The sequence below is a fragment of the Leiobunum rupestre genome, chromosome 9 (assembly GCF_980474605.1).
Source record: "Leiobunum rupestre chromosome 9, qqLeiRupe1.1.hap1, whole genome shotgun sequence".
Taxonomy (NCBI): Eukaryota; Metazoa; Arthropoda; class Arachnida; order Opiliones; family Sclerosomatidae; genus Leiobunum; species Leiobunum rupestre.
In genome coordinates this window covers 11,773,460-11,793,693 of record NC_143392.1, presented here as the reverse complement: position 1 = coordinate 11,793,693, position 20,234 = coordinate 11,773,460, and the positions used below count along the sequence as shown (strand labels likewise).

The window sequence follows — 20,234 nt, the reverse complement described above, 5'->3', positions numbered from 1 at the left end:
AGAATTTTTTTTTCTCTACGGCGCAAGATGCACCTTTATTATTAGTATAATCTTTGCACACACACTAGAAAATCAGAATCTCCTTACAACCTTTGATTATTAATAGTAGAGACTATTATTAATCCTAGTTACAACTCTAACACCTGTAAAAGTAAGAAACAACACTGGAAGAGCTATATTAAATCTTAAAAATTTTGTTACTTTACACTATTCATTTATCATTTGATCTTTTTCAATGCCCTTCACCAAATAATGTGGGCTAGACTAGGCTCTGCCTAGTACAATAACCCAAGATTTGTAGCAGATCCAAGTTCCATTAATGAGTTTCTTTACTACTTATCTTCCATTTGTTAGATTATGATTTGCAAAGTCAGTAAAATTTATTGAAATAGAAATATGGCTAAAGCAGCAGTCGTTAAAAATATTGTCAGACAACTTTCAAACAGTGCAAACAATGAAGTGACACTGGTATGTTTAAATATTTGTGCGTGTTGTCATTCCAAAATTTTTAATATCTCATTTTTAAAAAAAAATATCTGCTTCATTTTACCGCATTTTGCCCCTAAGAGTAGTATATACAATATTAAGGAAATTTGGTGACCCATTTATAAAAAATAAGACCAGTTTTTACAGATAAAAATTCAATTTTTGATTCTGATCAAGTTTTCAGTGGAAATTAATTTAATTTGACCTCTTTCTGATAAAAACAAAGTTGTCCTTTAAATCCTATTAATAATTATGAATAGTTATCCTTTACCTCATCCTGATAAACCAAGAAATAACAATATTTGCATTAGTATAAAACGTAGAGTTCCTACTTTAAATTTTCAGGTTGGCCATTTTGAGCTACCCCTACTAATAGATTTTACCCTTTCAATTTGTAATTTTAACATTAATTTCAGCCTCAAACACCTCAGTTGTCACCTCAAGAAGAGCAAGAAAAGTTATTAGATGAGGCTTTGGGGGTTGTGAAAGTCCAGGCATTTCAAATGAAAAGATGCTTGGACAAAGCAAAACTTATGGAAGCTCTGAAACATGCGTCAAACTTTCTTGGGGAACTTAGGACATCTCTTTTGAGTCCGAAGAGTTACTATGAACTCTGTATCCTTTACTTTTAAAGACTGCATTTCTAAGGGTTACAATTTCATAAAATATGGAACCTTAAATCAATTTTCAGACATGGCAGTAACGGATGAACTTCGTCACTTGGAAATTTTTTTACTTGATGAATTTCAGAAGGGCAGAAAAGTAGCTGATCTGTACGAACTTGTGCAATATGCGGGGAACATTGTACCTAGATTGTAAGTCTTTGTAAATTTTGAAATTCTATGGGATATTTTGAAATATTAAGATTTGAAATTTTATCCAGATACCTGCTTATTACGATTGGCATAGTTTATTTGAAAAGTAATGAATCTTCAAAGAAAGACTTGCTGAAGGATTTGGTGGAAATGTGTCGAGGTGTTCAGCACCCATTAAGGGGGCTTTTCTTGAGAAACTACCTTCTTCAAAGTACAAGAAATATTTTACCCGATACAGATGAAGAGAATACCCCGTAATTTATTATATCACTTGATTTGGTTAGTGGCTGCTCTGTAAATAATTCTTGTTTTTGTAGAGATCCTGATATGTCAGGAACAGTTAAGGATTCCATTGATTTTATTTTGATGAATTTTGCTGAAATGAATAAGCTCTGGGTCCGAATGCAACATCAGGGTCATTCCCGCGAGAAGGATAGGCGTGAAAAAGAGAGGCAAGAGCTACGTTTATTAGTCGGAACTAATTTAGTTAGACTTTCCCAACTTGAATGCGTTGATATGGAGAGATACAAGAAGGTAATGTAATTTTTTTTTTTTGGGTTTTAAAAACTATGTATGGGGTAAAATATATCCTCCATTATAGATGGTTTTACCTGGAATACTGGAGCAAGCCGTTAGTTGTCGTGATGCTATTGCCCAGGAGTATCTAATGGAGTGTGTTATTCAAGTTTTCCCTGATGAATTTCACTTGCAAACTCTCAACAGTTTCCTGCGAGCTTGTGCTGAGCTCCATCAGCATGTTAATGTTAAAAATATTATCATAGCACTCATAGACAGACTGGCGGTTTTTGCAACTAGAGAGGATGGAGTTGGAATTCCCAATGATATTAAATTATTTGATATATTTTCTGAACAAGTTGCCCAAATTATTCAAGTAGGTTTTGCGCTATGAAAACAAAGTCTTCAGAATTTATTAACTGAAGTGTGTTTCAGTCCCGACAAGACATGCCACCGGAGGATTGTGTTTCTCTACAAGTTTCCTTGATAAATCTGGCCCTTAAATGTTATCCAGATAGGGTTGACTACGTCGATAAAGTCCTTCAAACAACAGTTGAAATATTTGGGAACATGAATATTGGAAAGTAAGTACGCTAAACTTATTACAGGAAAATATATATTATGCACCGAGGGGCAGTTCACTTCAATGATTAAGTTTGCACCCTTGATCAATTAAATGGAATAAATTACGATTAAATTGATTTAGTGATTATGCCAATTTTAATATCGATTAATATGATTAAATGGTGATTAAACTGATAAAATCTCGATTTTCCAAAATTTTGATCGTGATTAAATTGAGATTTAAACAAATATATTTCAAAAATTTGATTATGATTAAATTGATTAAAATGCGATTAAGCTGATTAAATCGCAGTTTAAACAAATATATTCAAAAAATTAGATTATGATTAAACAGATTAACATGTGATTAAATTTGATTAAAAGTTTAATACATTTAATTGGATTTAATTCGATTAAGTATGCACCCAAAAAGGTGTGATCTGCCTCTCGGTATGCACTTAGAATCTCTAAGGCACCGATGCCACTGTACTGCTATTGCACCTGAAGAAATGAGTGGGACTTAAATGATGTTGAATATAAGGTGTAATACATATTTTCATTATATTGTTATCTGTATTACATTGGCTGGCCACCATTTCTAAAAAGCTGTTGCCACCACAGAAAAAATTGGTGACACTCACTTCAAAAATAATTTTAGCAAAAACATTATTTAATAATTCCTAATAGGTGTTTCCGTTAAATAAAAAAATTGAAAGTTTAAAATATTTATCTCTGCATCACAAGCTGAAGCTTTTTAATATTTAATTGGTACGCATGTTTTGCACGTAGACTTATATTTCAAAATCCTTATCGACTCCAGCACGTGCTCTCTATCATCGATAATTTTAGCTAGTGACATAGGAAAATATATTTTCACGTGACTTTCTGTATTTTATAGAAACACCTATTTGTTCTCGCACTGATGTTGTTGAAAAATTTATAGTATTCTGCATGAATAAAATAAAAAATAAGTTCATTTAAATAATATTTAAAAAGTTCAAATTAGGTATGTTGACTTTTGTTGAATCCAAGTCTTAATTGTGAATCAGTGTGATTAAAAAAATCTCACAACCAATTCTATAAGAATCGTCCGGTCCACCATAGTCATCCTTAGATATTCTAAGTGTATAAATATATAGTTTCATGGTTTTAACTGTTTTTCATTTTAAGTACAATAATTTTTGTTTCAAGGGTTGACTATACAACTCCACTGGCCAGAGAGCTTCAAAGGCTATTGAAAATATTAGTCCAAAACTACAATAATCTATTGACAGTTTTGAAGTTGAAGCATTTTGGGGCTCTAATTGACTTTTGCGACTATCATTGCCGTAAATCCATGTCAGCCTTCTTAATGTACAACGCTCTTGAAAACGAGACTGTCTTCTCAACCCAAGAGGAAGTAGATCAAATCCTTACACTGGTCTCACCGCTTGTACAAGATCAGCCTGATCAACCAGCTGAGGAGGAAGACCAGGAAGATTTTGCAGAGGAACAAGGGTTGATGGGAAGGTCCATTAACTTAATGCAGGCTGAAAACCCTGATCAACAATATCTTGTAAGAAAAACTAGTTGCTTTCTAGTATCATTAAAGTTGAATTTAAACTAATTTCTTTGATAAGATACTAACAACTGCCAGGAAACACTTTGGAAGTGGTGGGAACAAAAGAATACGATATACATTGCCTCCTTTAGTATTCCAAGCTTATAGATTAGCTTTTAGGTACAAAGAAATCAGTGAAGAGGTAAGATTTTTGTCAGATATACATATTTTTAATAATAACTTAAACACTTTGATAAATTCGCTTAGGATGATAAATGGAACAAAAAGTGTGAAAAAATATTTCAGTACTGTCATCAAACCATAAGCGCTTTAATTAAAGCAGAAATGGCAGAATTACCTTTGAGGTTATTCCTGCAAGGCGCACTTGCTGCGGGTGTTACTGGATTTGAAAATCACGAAACAGTTGCTTACGAATTTGTTTCTCAGGTAAATGATAATAATTAACAATCAAACAATTATTTTAAGTAGTTTCATAATTTATATAATTTTAGGCCTTTTCACTCTATGAAGATGAAATATCGGAAAGTAAAGCCCAACTAGCCGCAATAACGTTGCTTATTTCCACGATAGAACGAACAAAATGCTTTAGTGAAGAAAACCACGAACCCCTTAGAACCAAATGCTTTTTAGCAGCTTCTAAACTGTTAAAGAAACCTGATCAGTGTAGGGGAGTCGCTATTTGCACGCAGTTGTTTTGGTCAGGAAAAACGAAAGATACAAATGGAGAAGAGTTGAGAGATGGCAAAAAAGTGGTGGAATATTTGAAAAGAGGGCTTCGCATTGCCAATCAGTGTATGGATTCATCGGTTCAAGTCCAGCTTTTTGTGGAACTTTTGAACACTTATATTTATTACTATGAGAAGGGAAATGACCAGGTAATTAGCTGATTATCAAAATGTTTTTATCATATTTAATAAAAACACTGTTTTACATAGGTTACAATTCTTATTTTGAATCAACTTATTGCAAAGATTAGGGAGGAGTTACCTAATTTAGAGTTCAATGAAGAAACTGACCAAATAAACAAACATTTCACCAATACTTTAGAGCATCTTAGAAATCACTTGGAAAACCCTGAAGGTGATGGTCCTTCTTATGCCGGTTTAACTTTATGAAGTTAAAAAAAACTCTAAATCTATAATCATCATGAAATTGTGTCTTCTCAAAGTAGTTTTTGCCAAAACAGGACTTCTTTTGTTGTATTTGAACCAGATATTCTTTGACAGTGACAGTGGTTAAATTTAAAAATAAAGATAAGAAGATATAGGTGATCTCTAAAAAATCCATGCTTAGATTCATTATTTTAGTTTATTACAATAATAATTGCTTTATAAACTTATCGATCATGTTAAATTATGTATATATTTGTTAGTTTCTGCAATCATCAATAAATTGTAAATATTGTATTTAAAGCCAAATAAAATTTCCTGGTAGCAATTATATGGTTTTCGCAAAAAATTTTTTGGTATAATTAGCTTTCTTCATTGATTTTATAACGTTTTCAGTTTGACTCCTCGGCATTCGCTCGATTTGAAGAATTTTAGTGCTTTATTTTCAAGTTGAAAAGGAATACACAAAAAATAAGATTAATAGCGGACCGACTGCGTTAGATCATGCAATAAACTTGTTCCGAGAGTGATCTCAAATGGTTTAAATTTATAATCAAGCTAAAAAGGCCAAAAGGGACACGTGAAAAAATTTGTCGGTAGATCGTTTTCTACTTCTAGAGATCTCAGATCGCTCAAGAGCAATAAATGAAACACGAATATTGATCAGAGCAGATCCAGTCACGCAAATGAAACACGAAAAGTTGATCGGGGCGGCAGTTATATGGAAAGGCTATAAGCGGGGGAAACCACATGGTTTTATTCCAAAATTGAAATATCATTTTCCATTACACTGTTCCAAAATGGCCCGGTAAATTGCTCTAGAGAATTTTAAGAGGACTCTAAACATATCTACCGAAGTTTTTTGTGTGTTCCACTGAGGACCTTTTCCTTTTCATATCAAAGATAAAACGCTCAAACTTTTCTAGAGTTTTTCATTTGACCCCTTGGCATTGTAATTGATGTCGATCGAGAGAAATGTTTCGAAGATTCGTGCGCTTTATTCCCGAGCGGAAAAAGAACACGCGAAAAAATTGCTCCGAGGGCGTTGATACCATAGGTTGATACATGCAAATAAATTGCTCTGAGAGCAATCTCGATCTATCGAAATTGAGCTATCTCAGAGCGCTCAAGAACAGTAAAATTTATCGAAGCATATTCGATTACGCAAATAGAACGTACAGGGTGTTTCTGATAAGTCTGGCACAAATTTACAGCCGTGTGTTTTGGGTACCAAGAAATATATAAAAAAGGTCATAAGAAACGTTTTCCTTAATGGAACCGTATCCGAGTAATTGGCCGTTAAAAATTGCCCTCCAAAACGTCAAAAAACGCGCAAATGTGCAATTTCTATTATTCCTTGGACCCAATTGTTTCCTTTTACTAAGCATTTGGTTTGTTATCGAAAAAGTTAAGAAAACGATCACTATGCCTAGTATTAACTGAAATAAGTATTCTACGTGTAGAAATTAACAATAACAAGATGTTTCATTGTAACCACCTCAATTGAAAGAAAGTTACTTATTTTCTTTAAAATGTCATAAGTACAAATTTCACTGAATTACACAAAATGAACAAAATGATCACCTTGGGCACACGCAAATCATTCTTGAACCGGTTTGAAGATTCGATTCGTGTTACGAATTCGCGACCAAAAACTATGGTTACGCTTCCTAACGGCGGCGGGCAGAGCTACTCATCGGAGGTCAAAAATGCACTGTGGAAGCTAGCAAGTTATAAACTTAAGCAGACGCTTGACGTAATTAGACCCCTTATACTTTTCCGCACCGTTGCCTCATCTAGACCCGTTTCGGTCGCGATTCGCGAATAGTTTCACAGCGATCAATAATGCGTTGTCGTAGGTCGTCAATGTTGGGGACTTCAGTCTTGTGTACCAATTTTTCAAGATGTCCTCAGAACTAAAAGTTTGGTATGAGTAGAAATTCGTGTTCTTTGAGTAATAACATAAGTTAATGATACCTCTAAGTAGACAAATAAGCCCTTTCAAGGTGGAATCTTTGTCCAGAAAATGTGATGTCAAATCTTGTCTCTCCGATTCCCGCGAAAATGGAAGATTTGAAAAATATCTCGGACCCAGCGCCGCTGTGCGGTCGAGAATGAAACTATATTGGGCTGAGAGAAATAAACCAATAGCAAAAAAAAACGTTCTTTTGCCTCTTCGGGGGGAACGAATTTTCTAAGGGAATACCGAAAGTTATCTCGTTTGGGGAAGTTCAAGCTAGCCTTGCACCAAACGGGATTAAAGAAACGTCAGCTTCGGCAGTTCCAAGTGTATGTTAAGGCTACTTTGATACGCAGTACGGAGAGACATAGGTCGATTTGGACAAGCATATCCGCCATAGGCAGCATAGGGTTCCATGGAGCGTCAATTAAAAGCCAAAAGTACAAAATTACGATGGGCGGTCAATAATTTAGCTACCTACTCATACAACAAGTATTACGTTGGGCGGACTCTATGGAAGGCCGTAGCGGTACCTGCTCTAACATATGGAAATGAAATCCTTAGCTACAGTACCAATGTTGTTGATTGCCTTGATCGAGCCCAGAGCGATCTAGGTAAGGCCCTGTTGAATGCTGGACCTTTTGCGGCAAATGCGGCTGTCCAAGGGGAAATGGGCTGGTCCACGATGGCCTTCCGGGAGTACCGCAGTAAAATCAAGTATTTGGGTAGATTACGCTTTATGGATCAGGATAGGCCAGTCAAACAAGTTTACGACTTCATACGAGGCAATGGATACGAAACAGGGTGGACGAAACGGGTGGCCCAGCTTGATAGAACGTTCGGAGTGGGTACAACAAGAGGGACTTCAAAATCATATAGAGAGTGGCTTAACTGCATAAATGGGGAAATTAGAGACTCTGCAACCTCCCTGTGGCGAAGTCAGGTGGGTAATAAACGGAGCCTGAATATCTATTCGGCGAAACAGCAACCACAACAGGAAAGCTGTTATGACGGTAGTTACAGTAGTGGGTTACTGTTTCAGGCAAGAACTGGGTCACTTCTAACCGGGGTCAGACAATCTGAGTTGGGTCCTTACTCTCCAGAATGTAGGCTGTGTGGTGCGACTAGGGAAGATATTTACCACGTTTTGATAGAGTGTCCAAAAACCGAGGTTGATGTAAGCATAAGCGTATGGAGGCTCGTTAATAAAGATAAACCTCTGGTTGAACTGTTGGGTTTAAGTAATGACACATGGGATCATTGTATGATTAGTCATATTCTTAGTTCTTGGCAGACGCAGAAAATTACGTGGCGGAGAGAAAACCTTTAATTGCCAACGTTTTTAGATTGTTTCCCCCTCAGTTTCTCAGTTTCTCGATTTCATTGGTTTTTCCCCCAGTCTCTCTTTCAGAGGTGCAAAATCGTCCCGGTGTCCACTTTCTTTCATGTGTTTATTTAACATTGTTAACTTTTAATTTCATTTTCTTTGGTTATTCAAGGCATCTTAATTTTAACTTAGTTTCTTTCTTTCAACTAGTTAATATGGTATAAGTTTTGTTTGGATTCAGTATTCTTAATTTCTTTGCTGAGCTCCACAAGGAGCCGCTCTGTTATAAAGGAGTGTATTATATACGGCAATAAATAAACCTGTAAACCTGTAAACCATTTGTCTACTTAGAGGTATCATTAACTTATGGTAATAAGGAGTAACGTCTTAAGAGATAATTGAATAAAAATTTCTATTTGCAAAAGCTTATTAAGCGTTCGCATCTAGAAGTATGCTATCGTTACGATTTAAAATAATGACAAAGGGATTTAAATTACCAAGAGACACAGTAAGAAATTCATTTCTTTGTTTTATGGTTTTTCAGAGGTTACATGTACTGTTACCTAACAACATTACATTGATCATTGTAATTACACAAGTTGTTCGAAATGGCCCCCATTGGCGTGTAGCCAAGCTTGGACGCGTCTTCGGAAAGATTTCTGGCGTGTTTCGGATTGTGTCGCAGCTAGGCGTCAATTATGCGTTGACGTAGGTCTTCAACGTCTCGAACTTCAGTCTTGTATAGAGTAGTATCAGTGCTACTTCACGCAACGTCACCCATGCTTTTTCCTATAGAGAAAAAAACGCGCCTAAAATGGCGGCCATAGCCAAAGCTACGAGGTGATACTACTCTATACTAAGTCCTTGATATGGCCCCAAAGATAGAAATCAGGAGATAATTATTAAATATTGTTTATTAACAAATATTGTTTATTATTAAATATTGTTTATTAACAAATATTGTTTATTATTAAATATTGTTTATTAACAAATATTGTTTATTATTAAATATTGTTTATTATTAAATATTGTTTATTAACAAATATTGTTTATTATTAATTAAATTGAAAATGGCGTTTTTTCTTGTGTATATAGATATTTAAAAGAATACTCGACTTTTACACAATTAAAAATACTTTATTACAATAAAGCACTACATGTTTCGACGTGCTCTCACGTCGTCGTTAGGTGCATAACTGATTTTTATTGTCGAGCCGCGTCGTCGATGTTTGAAGAAATTAATTAAAAAAAAAACATGTTAGATATTGTTTAGCTATGACCGAATTCGGACCATCTTCTTTGTTTATGCTTAAATTATGTTTTTTAATTTTCTCTATCTCTATTGATTCGCGAATATTAAGTTCAATTGAATTTTTTAAATCAGCTAGTAATTTTACATTATCAAAGTCATAGTGTCCACCACATTGGTAAAATGGGAATGTATCGCTTTGTGTTTTCTATTCAATCGCATATCTGCTCTGTGTTCGTTTACTCTGACTCCCAAACTGCGTTTGGTTTGCCCCACGTATCTCATCGGACATTTTTGACACTGGATTTCATAAACCCCGCTCTTTTGATAAGTCTCTATTTTATCCTTCCGACTAGGTAATGACAGAACGGTAACACGATACATGGTTTGTCTTTAATATCAAATTTTTATTTAGTGTTGTTTAAATTTATTTTTCTATTTTTAAGTTTGTCGATTAGACGAGTTGTTTTCTCCAAAGGGAAACCCCTATCGGTGGCTATGACCCTAATAAAATTTAGTTCCTCTTCAATTAGAGTATCATTGCTGCATATTTCTAAGGCTCTATTGACATACGAAAAGAAAGCGGAATATTTTTAAGATTCTGCATGCGATGACGTCGCGTGTGGTGGGTTAACTATCGAGAAAGGCTTTCGATATACCTTAGTCTCATATTCTTGTATATTTCTAATTATATGTACGTCAAGAAAAGGAATTTGGTTGCCGCATTCGACTTCCAGGGTAAATTGAATTTGGGTATGGAGTCCATTTAAGAATTTTAGAAAAATAGCAAGGTTTTCTATACCATGCATGGGTCCACTTTGCTAATACGTCATCGACGTAGCGTTTCCAGAAAGTAATCGGGAAGGGTGTTTTTTCCAAGGCTTTTTTCTCGAATGCCGACATGAATAGCTCACAGAGGAAAGGAGATAGCTAGGCTAGAGCCCATACTTAAGCCTTCATTCTGAATATAAAATTCACCATTAGCTTTAAAATACGATTTTTCCACATACAATCTAGTTAACATAATAGTTTCAGATATTTCGATTACCCCATATTTTCCCTCCCGGAGACGAGCTTCAAAAACTTCTAGGGCTTCATTTATTGGAACGTTCGTGAAGAGTGAAACTACATCAAACGACACGAACCGTTCATTATCTAGGACCTCCGTTTTTTCAGGGTTTCTAAGAGTTCTTTTGAGTTCTTTATTCTATGGGGGTTCTTGATGTCCGCTAGGTGGCCGAATTTATTTACGATCCATTTTGCAAGCCCACTTGCTGATGTGTTTATATTACTTATGATGGGCCGGAATTTTATAGGATTTTTGGCGATATATAAAATCTAGGGGGGTCGAAGCGACAGGGTATAAGACGAGATTTTTCTTCGTCCGTTAAACTAAAGCACGAGTTAATGGCAGATTTTAGTTTATCGTGGAACTTTTTTGACGGATCTTTTTTCAATGGAGTATAAGTGCTGTCATTAAGGGTTTCAGAAATGGCTGTATCGTATTTGTCTTTATCTAGAACTACGATGCAACCCCCTTTGTCCGCTTTACAGATTAGATTTGTTGGCCTTAAGCGACTTCAGAGCTAACTCTTCTTATTTGCTCAGATTAGATTTACATCTAAATTTTGCATTTTCTTTCTCCAGTGTTTCTACACATTTAGATCTTAGCTCTGACTCTATGTCCTCTTTTTTTCGTACTTTCCTTAACCCACAATAAAAATCAGTTATGCACCTGACGACGACGTGAGAGCACGTCGAAAAATGTAGTGCTTTATTGTAATAAAGTATTTTTAATTGTGTAAAAGTCGAGTATTCTTTTAAATAAAAATGTTTATTATTAAATATTATTTATTATATTATATTATATTATATTATATTATATTATATTATATTATATTAAATTAATAAAAAATGACTATATTACAATCTCTGTTGATACGTATTTCTGTTCAATCGCGAAGACGCTCATTATCATTGACAATTAAAATTTGACGTGAAGTCTCGGTCATAAGACGGTTAACGTGTTAAATTCGCCATCCGTAAGCTTTGTAAATCTCAACCAATTATTATAGTACTAGCGGTTGGAGACGCAGGTACTAGCTACCATAGAGTCGTCACTCGCTTTAAAGAGACTATGAACTTGGGTGTTTATGGTGGATCAACGAATCCTTTCTGCCACTAGGTTTAATAGAAGCTAGGGGTGATTGGCGCTAGTTACTTTAAAAACAAGTGGTAGCGCCTGTTAGCGGACGTATTTTTGATTTGGTTTATACTCCCTTTAAATAATATATGCCGTAGTCCGTTTGGTTATGTCGAAAAGTAAATGGTACGATATAGCTGAAGGTGGCATTCTTTTCAGCTGAATCTGAATTTTTATGGTGACAGTTGTTCTTTTTATAAAGTAACGTGGCCTTCTTGTATTAATGTGGCTCTTACGGCACAGTTTCTTACTTTTAAAAGTCTACAAACGCGCGCTGCAGTCGCCAGACTGATATAGCTTTTTCTAGCGCGCGTGCAAATCGCTCGTGAAGAATATAATAATAAAGCTGAGTCTTGTGACGTAAGAGCAACATTTTAACTAGTTGGGCAAAACCCCTTTTTTTTTATAAAATAAACTATTCTTCGGGCGCGTCAGAGGGACGCTAGCCCACCCAATCCTGATAATTAGAGTTTATTATTCTAATCAAGTTAAATTAAAATAAATATTCTTATGGCTTAATTTGGCAGTACGGAGTGTATAATCAACAAAAAATAATTTGGGCATCCCAAGGTGTATATTTCTCTCGCTAGGGGGAACCAAATTCAACCCCGTCTACTTAAAGTGAAATTCTTAAATATTTTCAATTAGAGTCTCAACGTCTTACAGTCTGGAGTAGCTTTTGGCAGGAATCCGTAGCTCTTACTTGGAATGCTTATCCTGCCGTATCGCGTATGGTAAGATCACTCTGACGGCTTTGGCCCCGCCTACGAGAGAAAAAACCCCTTTGCGCGCGCTCCCCTCTCACGTAGTTGTTTATTAAGTTAACATAGTGACGTCAAAAAAACCGTCAGCCACATCGAGACAAAAATGTGCCGCGATAAGCATTCCAAGTAGAGGTATGGATTCCTGCTGATGGCCATCCGCATCTGACTTAAAAAGACCACTAGCTTGACTCTGCGTGTTTCTCTATGAATATATAGTTAAAGAAACTCCCATTGGTATGACTTTAGAAAGTCTTGATGTCTCAAACATCAGAGATTGAGCTAGGCGAATGGATTTCTGATCAATTTCGCTGGCTCGACGAGAGTCCGATGAAAGCGTGCCTATTCCGACCATACTCCACTTGAAAATATGAGTTTTTGCGGTATAATTGATTCGTGGTTTTCAAGAGACCCATTAAATTCGTATTTTTTTAAAGATGCCACTAATTAAGTTTCTAATCAGCAACGCAGCTTTAAAAAGTTGCCTTAGTCGGTCTTCATTATTTTTTTCCAATTTTATCAATGCGGAATCCTTAGTGGATTTTAAGGAAATTAATGTTTCAGTATCGAAAAGTCGATTCCCAACAGAACATCAAAAACTCTTTTAGTCTTCATCGTGACATTAGAAATTCAAATGTTTAAATAAGCATTGTGTAGGTCAAACATTGTAGTTACATTTTGTCTTCCAGACATTCTTCGACCAAGTTTAAAAACTCTATTTCCGAAGCGATAAGCGGACACAAATATGCCAAAATTCTATAGAAAAGTTTTCCATAGAAACGAAATCACGTAATAACATTCAAGGCAAAACAATGAATGCATGAAATGAAACAGGACGTTTCTCATGTAATAAAATGCAAATTTATTCGTGAATTTTTTAGCTAAAAGATCAGGCAATGCCACCACTTTCTGCACCCAAATGACGTCCCTGTTTCTAACAGAAATGAATGGTCATGCGTCCGTAGAAAACCTTAAAATAATCAAATGTTTCGGGCATTAATGGCGCTACAATTAAAGGTTCACGAGTAGAAGAACTTAGCAATGTCTGACAATTATCATCTTTTAGAGCCGCAAAGCCTAATAAAAATTTATTGAAAAACTGATCTCTGTTTGCAAATTTTTTTTTTTCAATACACTTAACATCTAATATACAGGGTGTTTCAAAAGGTTATGCAAAAATTTTAAGGAGTGGTAAGGGGTGAGTTGAGAAGTATGCCGGTTTTTTTTTCTCCATTTCCCTACGTTAAAAGAGCGCCAGAGCTTTAAGGTGTGGCCTACTAGCCCCTGGAAGTAGGCTGCACGCACCAAACCAAGTTGGAAGAGTTAATTAGAGATGGCACTAATGAAACGATAGAAACCAGAAATGACGCAGAATGCATCATAGCAAGTGTTCTAAATTACTCTTTCTTTTCATATTTGTACTTCTGGGAACCTATTTTGACTGAAATCAATGATTCTCAACTGTTTCTACAAAAGCCAGGATTGGCCTTAGATATGTGTCACCAAAAGATCGAAGTTTTATTGAAATATTTTACCGAAAATAGAGACAATTAGGTCAAAAATGCGAAAGAAAAGGCTCTAACAAGTTGTCGTTCCAATGATGTATCGGGAGAAGAATACATCGCCGAAAACGAATGGCTAGAGAAAATGCGAGAGATGCTGGTCTTAAAGGGAATAGAAGCTCCAACGCGTTCTTTATGGAAGAGCCCATCAATTTCCTTTATTCCCTTCACAATCAGCGATTATCAGCGCCGCAGGTGTGAAAAGCCATGGGAGGCAGCGGACAATATTGGAACCCTCGGAGGGCGACAGAAATAACAGAGGTTATATTCCCTTTAACAACAAGAAATTGAACGAGAGCAGCTGGAAGCGATTGATAAGTTATATTCAGAGATCGTAAGGCGAATGCAACAGTTAAAAGAATTTTCGAATCATCTTGGTAGAGGAAGTTAAAGATTACGAAGACAGCTCACAATTTATAAGTCGTCTACAGCAGAACTGGAGAATGGGGAATTGCGGATCTTTTAAAATTCATTGTAAAGTGGCCTTGTCCAAACATAACTGTCATTCTTAGAATATTGATAATAGTTGAAATTTCAGTAGCAAGTTGTGAGGGCAGTTTTTCGAAGCTAAAACTAATTAAATCATACACACGTTCTACAATGAGCCAATCGAGGTTAACAAATTTGGCCATACTGTCAATAGAAAATGACCGTTTTGCCACTGACAAATCTCGTAAAATTAAAGTATTTTAATGTTGTTAAAACAAATTACAATTTTTTTAACTAACTTATATTTGATATGAGATTATGAAAATCATATGAGGGGGGGGGCGCAAAAATCATGGTTTGCACCGGGCGATCACAGTTCTGAATACGCCGCTGATGGTGCCGCTTCAAATAAATCAATGTGGAATTCCTTCGGAGTGAGTGGTGAAATACAAAATACCCCATCCATGCCGTCCAAGTGGATAATATTTGCATTTCATTTGCGACGTTCCACACATCATAAAATGTATCAGAAACCATATTAGGAAAAGTTCAGGTACTTTTCTCGTAATTCTCTATTATTTTAATAATAATAATAATAATTTATATTTTGTTTTATCAGTGGGAATATCAATCGATATATTTTTCATAGTATGGATTTATTCTGGCTGCGGACGAAAGTGATTCAGGCTTGAAAGTTGTTAAAAGATTAAGCCAAGTACTTATTACACCAAATTACTTTAAAAAATGGATGCTAATAATCACAACTACCAATGGAATATAGCTTTAAAATTCGAATTTTGGGTTTTCTTCGTAGATCTTTAATTAATCCAAGGTCATGGTGAGTAAAGGTGAATGTCTCCGAATTCCGACGAACAACCAATAACTGTTCAGGGAGAGGGGGCACGGGTTGTACTTCCTTTTTTTCAAGTCTTCATTTCGATTTTTTCCCGAGATGGAAACAGTTTTCTATTACAAGTCTCTTATAGCATTTTCCATTTGATTGCTCGAGATTCGATCCGAATCTGTGGTCATAGATCTCGCCCCAATCGTCTAGAGTTAAACCGCAAATGGAACATAACTTTAACATATTCCCGCGCTTTGTTGTTTTTCATCTGCTAATAATATTAATTTTCGCATCTTGGTCTGCCATTTTGCCAACAAAACTAAATTTTCTCCGATCTCGATCTCGATCCGTTGATCTGTCAAAATCGGCAGATCATTTTTGGGCGATCGCGGAGCACCCGAGAGCGGGAAATGGAACACGCGAAACTTGATCGGAGCAGATCCAAGCACGCAAATGGAACATAAAATGTTGATCAGATCGATCTAGAGCGCTCCAGAGCAGTCAAATGGAAAACGCTATTAGTCAGTAGTTAGTGTAATTTTTCAAAAAGTATTTACTCTTATCAAAATGCCTTTTTTCAAGGCTAGTAGTAGATCATACTTTTTCAAACAGCCTTTACCAAACTCAAAGCTATTAGCTGATTTTGAAAATTAATTTGGCTTTTTATCGAACACGGGTATTTGAAGTGATTCAAATGAACACCAGGAAGTTTATATCGGGGGCTCAAAAACGCCAAAAACGGAAGAGAGAAGATAACTTAGTTCGTAATCAGAGAGGCGCAATGGTACGTTTTCTGCAATCGTCGGTCAAAATAAAGAACGTCGATTCCGATATCGACATATCGCGAAAGTTCAAAATAGCGTTGAAGTTATACCATATGATAGTATGGCTACGGAAATCGATCCAACTGCTGGCGAGATTTCGGAAATACCAATTAATATCGAGCCTAATGTTACAGATTTAGTTGAAAACCCCAAAAGCAACTTTGACATTGAAAAGGCAAAAATCCCCAAAGCCTCGTTTAATTTATCTACATGTATTAGACTGTTCAACATTTTAGATATTAGTTGGATAAAGATTGTTTGCCCGTTCAACCTACGCTCCCTTCCTTTACCAAAACTTTGATTGGTGGTAGAAATCGAGGGTTTAATTCCTTTTGGTACGCCAAGTACCCAATGCTTTAGTACTCTGTAGCGAAAGATAAAGTTTATTGTTTTTGTTGCCGGCATTTAATCAGCGGCTGAAATACAGCTTTTATTGGTGGATATATGGATTGGAAAAATATGGCCCAAAAATTCGAAAAACATTTTACTTCGTCTAAATCTCTGCACCCACAATCCTACAAAAAAAACTATTTGGAATCGAAATCCCGCGGCACAATAGCGTCTCATGTTAATGACCACCATGAACTGGACGTTATTCGAAATAGAGAAGTGGTAGCTACTCACCTGGAAATTGTTTTATTATGCGCCCAACAAGACCTCGCACTTCGGGGATATAGGTCAGATGACGAAAATGAAAATAGAGGAAATGTCGTTGAAATTTTAGAACTATTGTAAATGAAATGTCCTGATTTAAAGACCAAGTGAGAGAGTATGCCAAATATATGCATAGTACCATTCAAAACGAACTAATTAATATTAGCAGAAGTAAATGAACCGTAGTTATCCAAATAGCACTCTGATCAGAATCGGAGGGCGTTTTCCTTATGAAAATGATGAGAAAATCGAGTCAAATAAAAGCTAATTTCCATCAGCGCCTTTTGACGCGATAAATTGTACTTGGGGATTGTGTGTATAGCTATTTCTATGTATCAAAGATGGTTTCATAAAAACAAAAACGTTTTTATTTCGGCCTAGCAGCGCGCAAAATTTCAAATTCGAGGGCAAAATGTTACTTTATAAGGAAAACGCCTCCAACATATGGGGAGTATAGCAATCTGATAACTTCGGGTCATTTACTTTTGATATTAGTGCTTGTTTTGCTAGAAAAACCATTGTCCAAGAAGTTAATGAATCCGGTAGCTTTTACTCTGTTATTGCCGATGAAACTCGTGACTTGTCGGAATTATGTTACATATGTTCGCACTGACGAGGAGTGTACCCGAGGTGTAAATCACCGATTTTGATGAAACGCGGGGGGGGGGGGGGGTATGTAGACCATGTGGTAATATGAATTTTCACCAAGGGAAAAGTTACGCTGGGCTTCCGTTTTGCTATGGCAACCGAAAATGGTTTTGACAACATAAAATGAAAAAATCTAAAAAATTTTGAAAACCCAAAAAAAAATAAAAAATTTAAATTTCAACAAAAATGCTAAATTTGAACAATTTTGGGTTAAATTCATCAGTAGTGTAATATAATTAGAATTGTTCTTGAGTCGCAAAATTAATGATGATATTTGTTAAGTTGAATAATTTGTGTGAGAAAGAAAACGCACGAGATTAACGAATGGATTTGGTAATAACGAGATGTCGCGAGGAGTCTCGAGGAGTCAGTTTTAAAAAAGATCGAAAAAGGGTTAAGACATGTATTAAAATTAGGAAAGAAGGAGAAAAGATAGTAATAAAAGTATTAACGTAAAGTTCTATTGTATCAACTCCTTTACATTGGTGGCAGAAGTGGGATTAAATATTTCACTGTAAACAATGCCTCGTCATCAGGAACCTCAACTCAATGTTGTTCGCTCGAACCTAAACGCTTCACCAGAAAAATTTGACGGGGATGGAGATTTTGGAGTGTGGCTAAAGTATTTTGAAGTCTGCGCAATTGCTAATGAATGGAATGAGGGAAAGAAAAGCAAAGTTCTGCCTACTTTTCTTAGCGGCCGAGCATTTAACATTTATTATAAACTACTACCTCATCAAAAGAACACATATGTAAATTTGGTTCAAGCTTTGACTGAAGCGTTTTCACAACCGGAGCGCCAGAGAATTCACGTAATGGGATTTCGCGCTAGACTACAACAACCAAATGAACATCTAGACGATTTTTGTCAAGACCTTAGGAGACTAGTCGAACGGGCAATGCCCGGACTGGACGCAGAGGCGTATGACATGCTAACGTTTGAACAATTTCTGTATGGATTACAACCTAGCCTACAAGACGGAGTACATCAAACTAATCCTAATGATCTTAACGAAGCCTTATTAGCCGCGAAACGTTTAGAAGCGCTTCATGAAATACGAAGAAATGATCCTCGTTATCGACAACCAGAAACACTTCAGGGGGTGAGTGAAATTGCATCTGTTACCGGCTCGGCAGGGAAGGAAGAGTTGGATTCGTTGCGAACTACAGTATCTCAACTAGCTACTGAAGTGGCCGCATTACGTCTGGAAAGGTATCATCATGATACAAACGCGGCCCAACATTCGTATCATTTGTTGAATCCACCAGTTAATCAATATTATCAGAAGAAAATAGGGGGAAGTACGCTTCTAGTCAGCTTTGGAAAGGCGTCACTTTTCACGAATTTTCGCGCCAAAACGGTTTGGCGGGAAATCGCGGATGAATACATCGTTTAAAAAATCAATTTTTCTTAAATTGAACAATTGTGACATATTGTCCTTCTCATTCTCTGCTAATTGAGCTAAGGCGTATTTGCTTTCGTCGTTTATAGCCGAGTTGAATCAAAACAAAAGTGGAACTACTTTTTCAGTTTGGTTTATTACGCGTAAAAAGGCATTTTCGTGGGTCACACGACGACTTCTATGGCTCAAAGCTACAGATACGTACTTCCCCTATTTTCTTCTGATATTATACACCCCGTGTCTACGCACCTAGCTACGTGACTCGTAGTAATTTGGTTCATTCGCGTTATGGGTCTCCACGTCACAGACTTTCGCGATCATATCGGCAACGTTATGCCGCACCAGAGCATGGTTGGTCCCGACCGGAATATTACGATCCACGTCCAACTTGCTACTTTTGTCAGGAAAAGGGACATATGCAGAGGGACTGTCATTATCGCTGGCAAACGGAAAGAAACGTTACGGAGAGTCATGGTGGGAACACTGAGCGGGAAAATCGTCCGAGAGGTCCAACCATTTATAATCGCAGTGACGTTAACACGGTCGCAGACACCCCGAATCACGCGATGCAGGTGAAAGAACATTCTGGAGTCACATATTATTCAATGATTGAGATCAATAAACGCCCTGTGTCAAGCTTAATTGACAGCGGGTCGTCAATTAGCATCCTTCGATCATCAATGGCTCGCGAGTTGGGAATAATTTTTGAAACTCCTGGCGACGAAAGCCAACCTCGGGTATTATCAATCACCGGAGAGGCAATACGAATTCTGGGAGTGACGGAAATTGAATATGGTTTTGGATCAGTGAAAAAAACATGGCCTGTATACGTTGCCGACGGACTAGTTAATAATTGTATCATTGGATGCGATCTTTTGGAACAGTTGAAAGTGCAGATTGATTTTGAAAAGAAAATATTACGTATGCAAGATGTCACTTTACCATTATTAAGGTCTTCACACTCCACTGACACGATATTATGTAGAGTGGCTTTGGCCGAAGAAGTGGAAATTCCAGCTCACCACGAAATGATTGTTAAGGGATCAATTATAAACGACAATCCACAATTACAGTTAAATCATTTTAAAAATGGCTGTGGTATGATTGAACCCGTTGACAGTTTTCGCCAATCCAACACTCTGGATGTCGGAAGAAGTCTCGTAGTTACAGCAAATTCCTCATTGTATGTTAGAGTAATAAATACGGGTTCTTCTTCAAACAAACTTTTCAAGGACTGCGTAATTGGTACGTTACATGAGGTTACCGACATCAGATGTACAGCAAAAAACTGCACCCCAAAACATGGAACAAACGACTAC

General features: G+C 36.4%; 1 protein-coding gene across 1 annotated transcript; it reads left to right on the top strand.

The window, feature by feature from the left end:
• The first annotated feature begins 347 nt into the window (after positions 1 to 347).
• On the top strand, positions 348 to 5,228 carry Vps35 (Vacuolar protein sorting 35). The gene is made up of 12 exons (XM_090158379.1): positions 348 to 468; positions 903 to 1,101; positions 1,178 to 1,301; positions 1,370 to 1,555; positions 1,619 to 1,835; positions 1,903 to 2,193; positions 2,253 to 2,401; positions 3,573 to 3,936; positions 4,001 to 4,123; positions 4,189 to 4,368; positions 4,434 to 4,817; positions 4,878 to 5,228. Exons 1-12 carry the CDS (start codon positions 397 to 399, stop codon positions 5,055 to 5,057), a joined length of 2,469 nt encoding a protein of 822 aa, XP_090014505.1. The 5' UTR covers positions 348 to 396; the 3' UTR covers positions 5,058 to 5,228.
• The last annotated feature ends 15,006 nt before the right edge of the window (positions 5,229 to 20,234 follow it).

Bases quoted from the DNA above. Each gene is read 5' to 3' on its own strand.
- Vps35 (XM_090158379.1), top strand. From the start codon at position 397: ATGGCTAAAGCAGCAGTCGTTAAAAATATTGTCAGACAACTTTCAAAC. The intron at 469-902 runs GTATGTTTAAAT...CATTAATTTCAG, and splicing joins CAAACAATGAAGTGACACTG to CCTCAAACACCTCAGTTGTC. The intron at 1,302-1,369 runs GTAAGTCTTTGT...AATTTTATCCAG, and splicing joins GGGAACATTGTACCTAGATT to ATACCTGCTTATTACGATTG.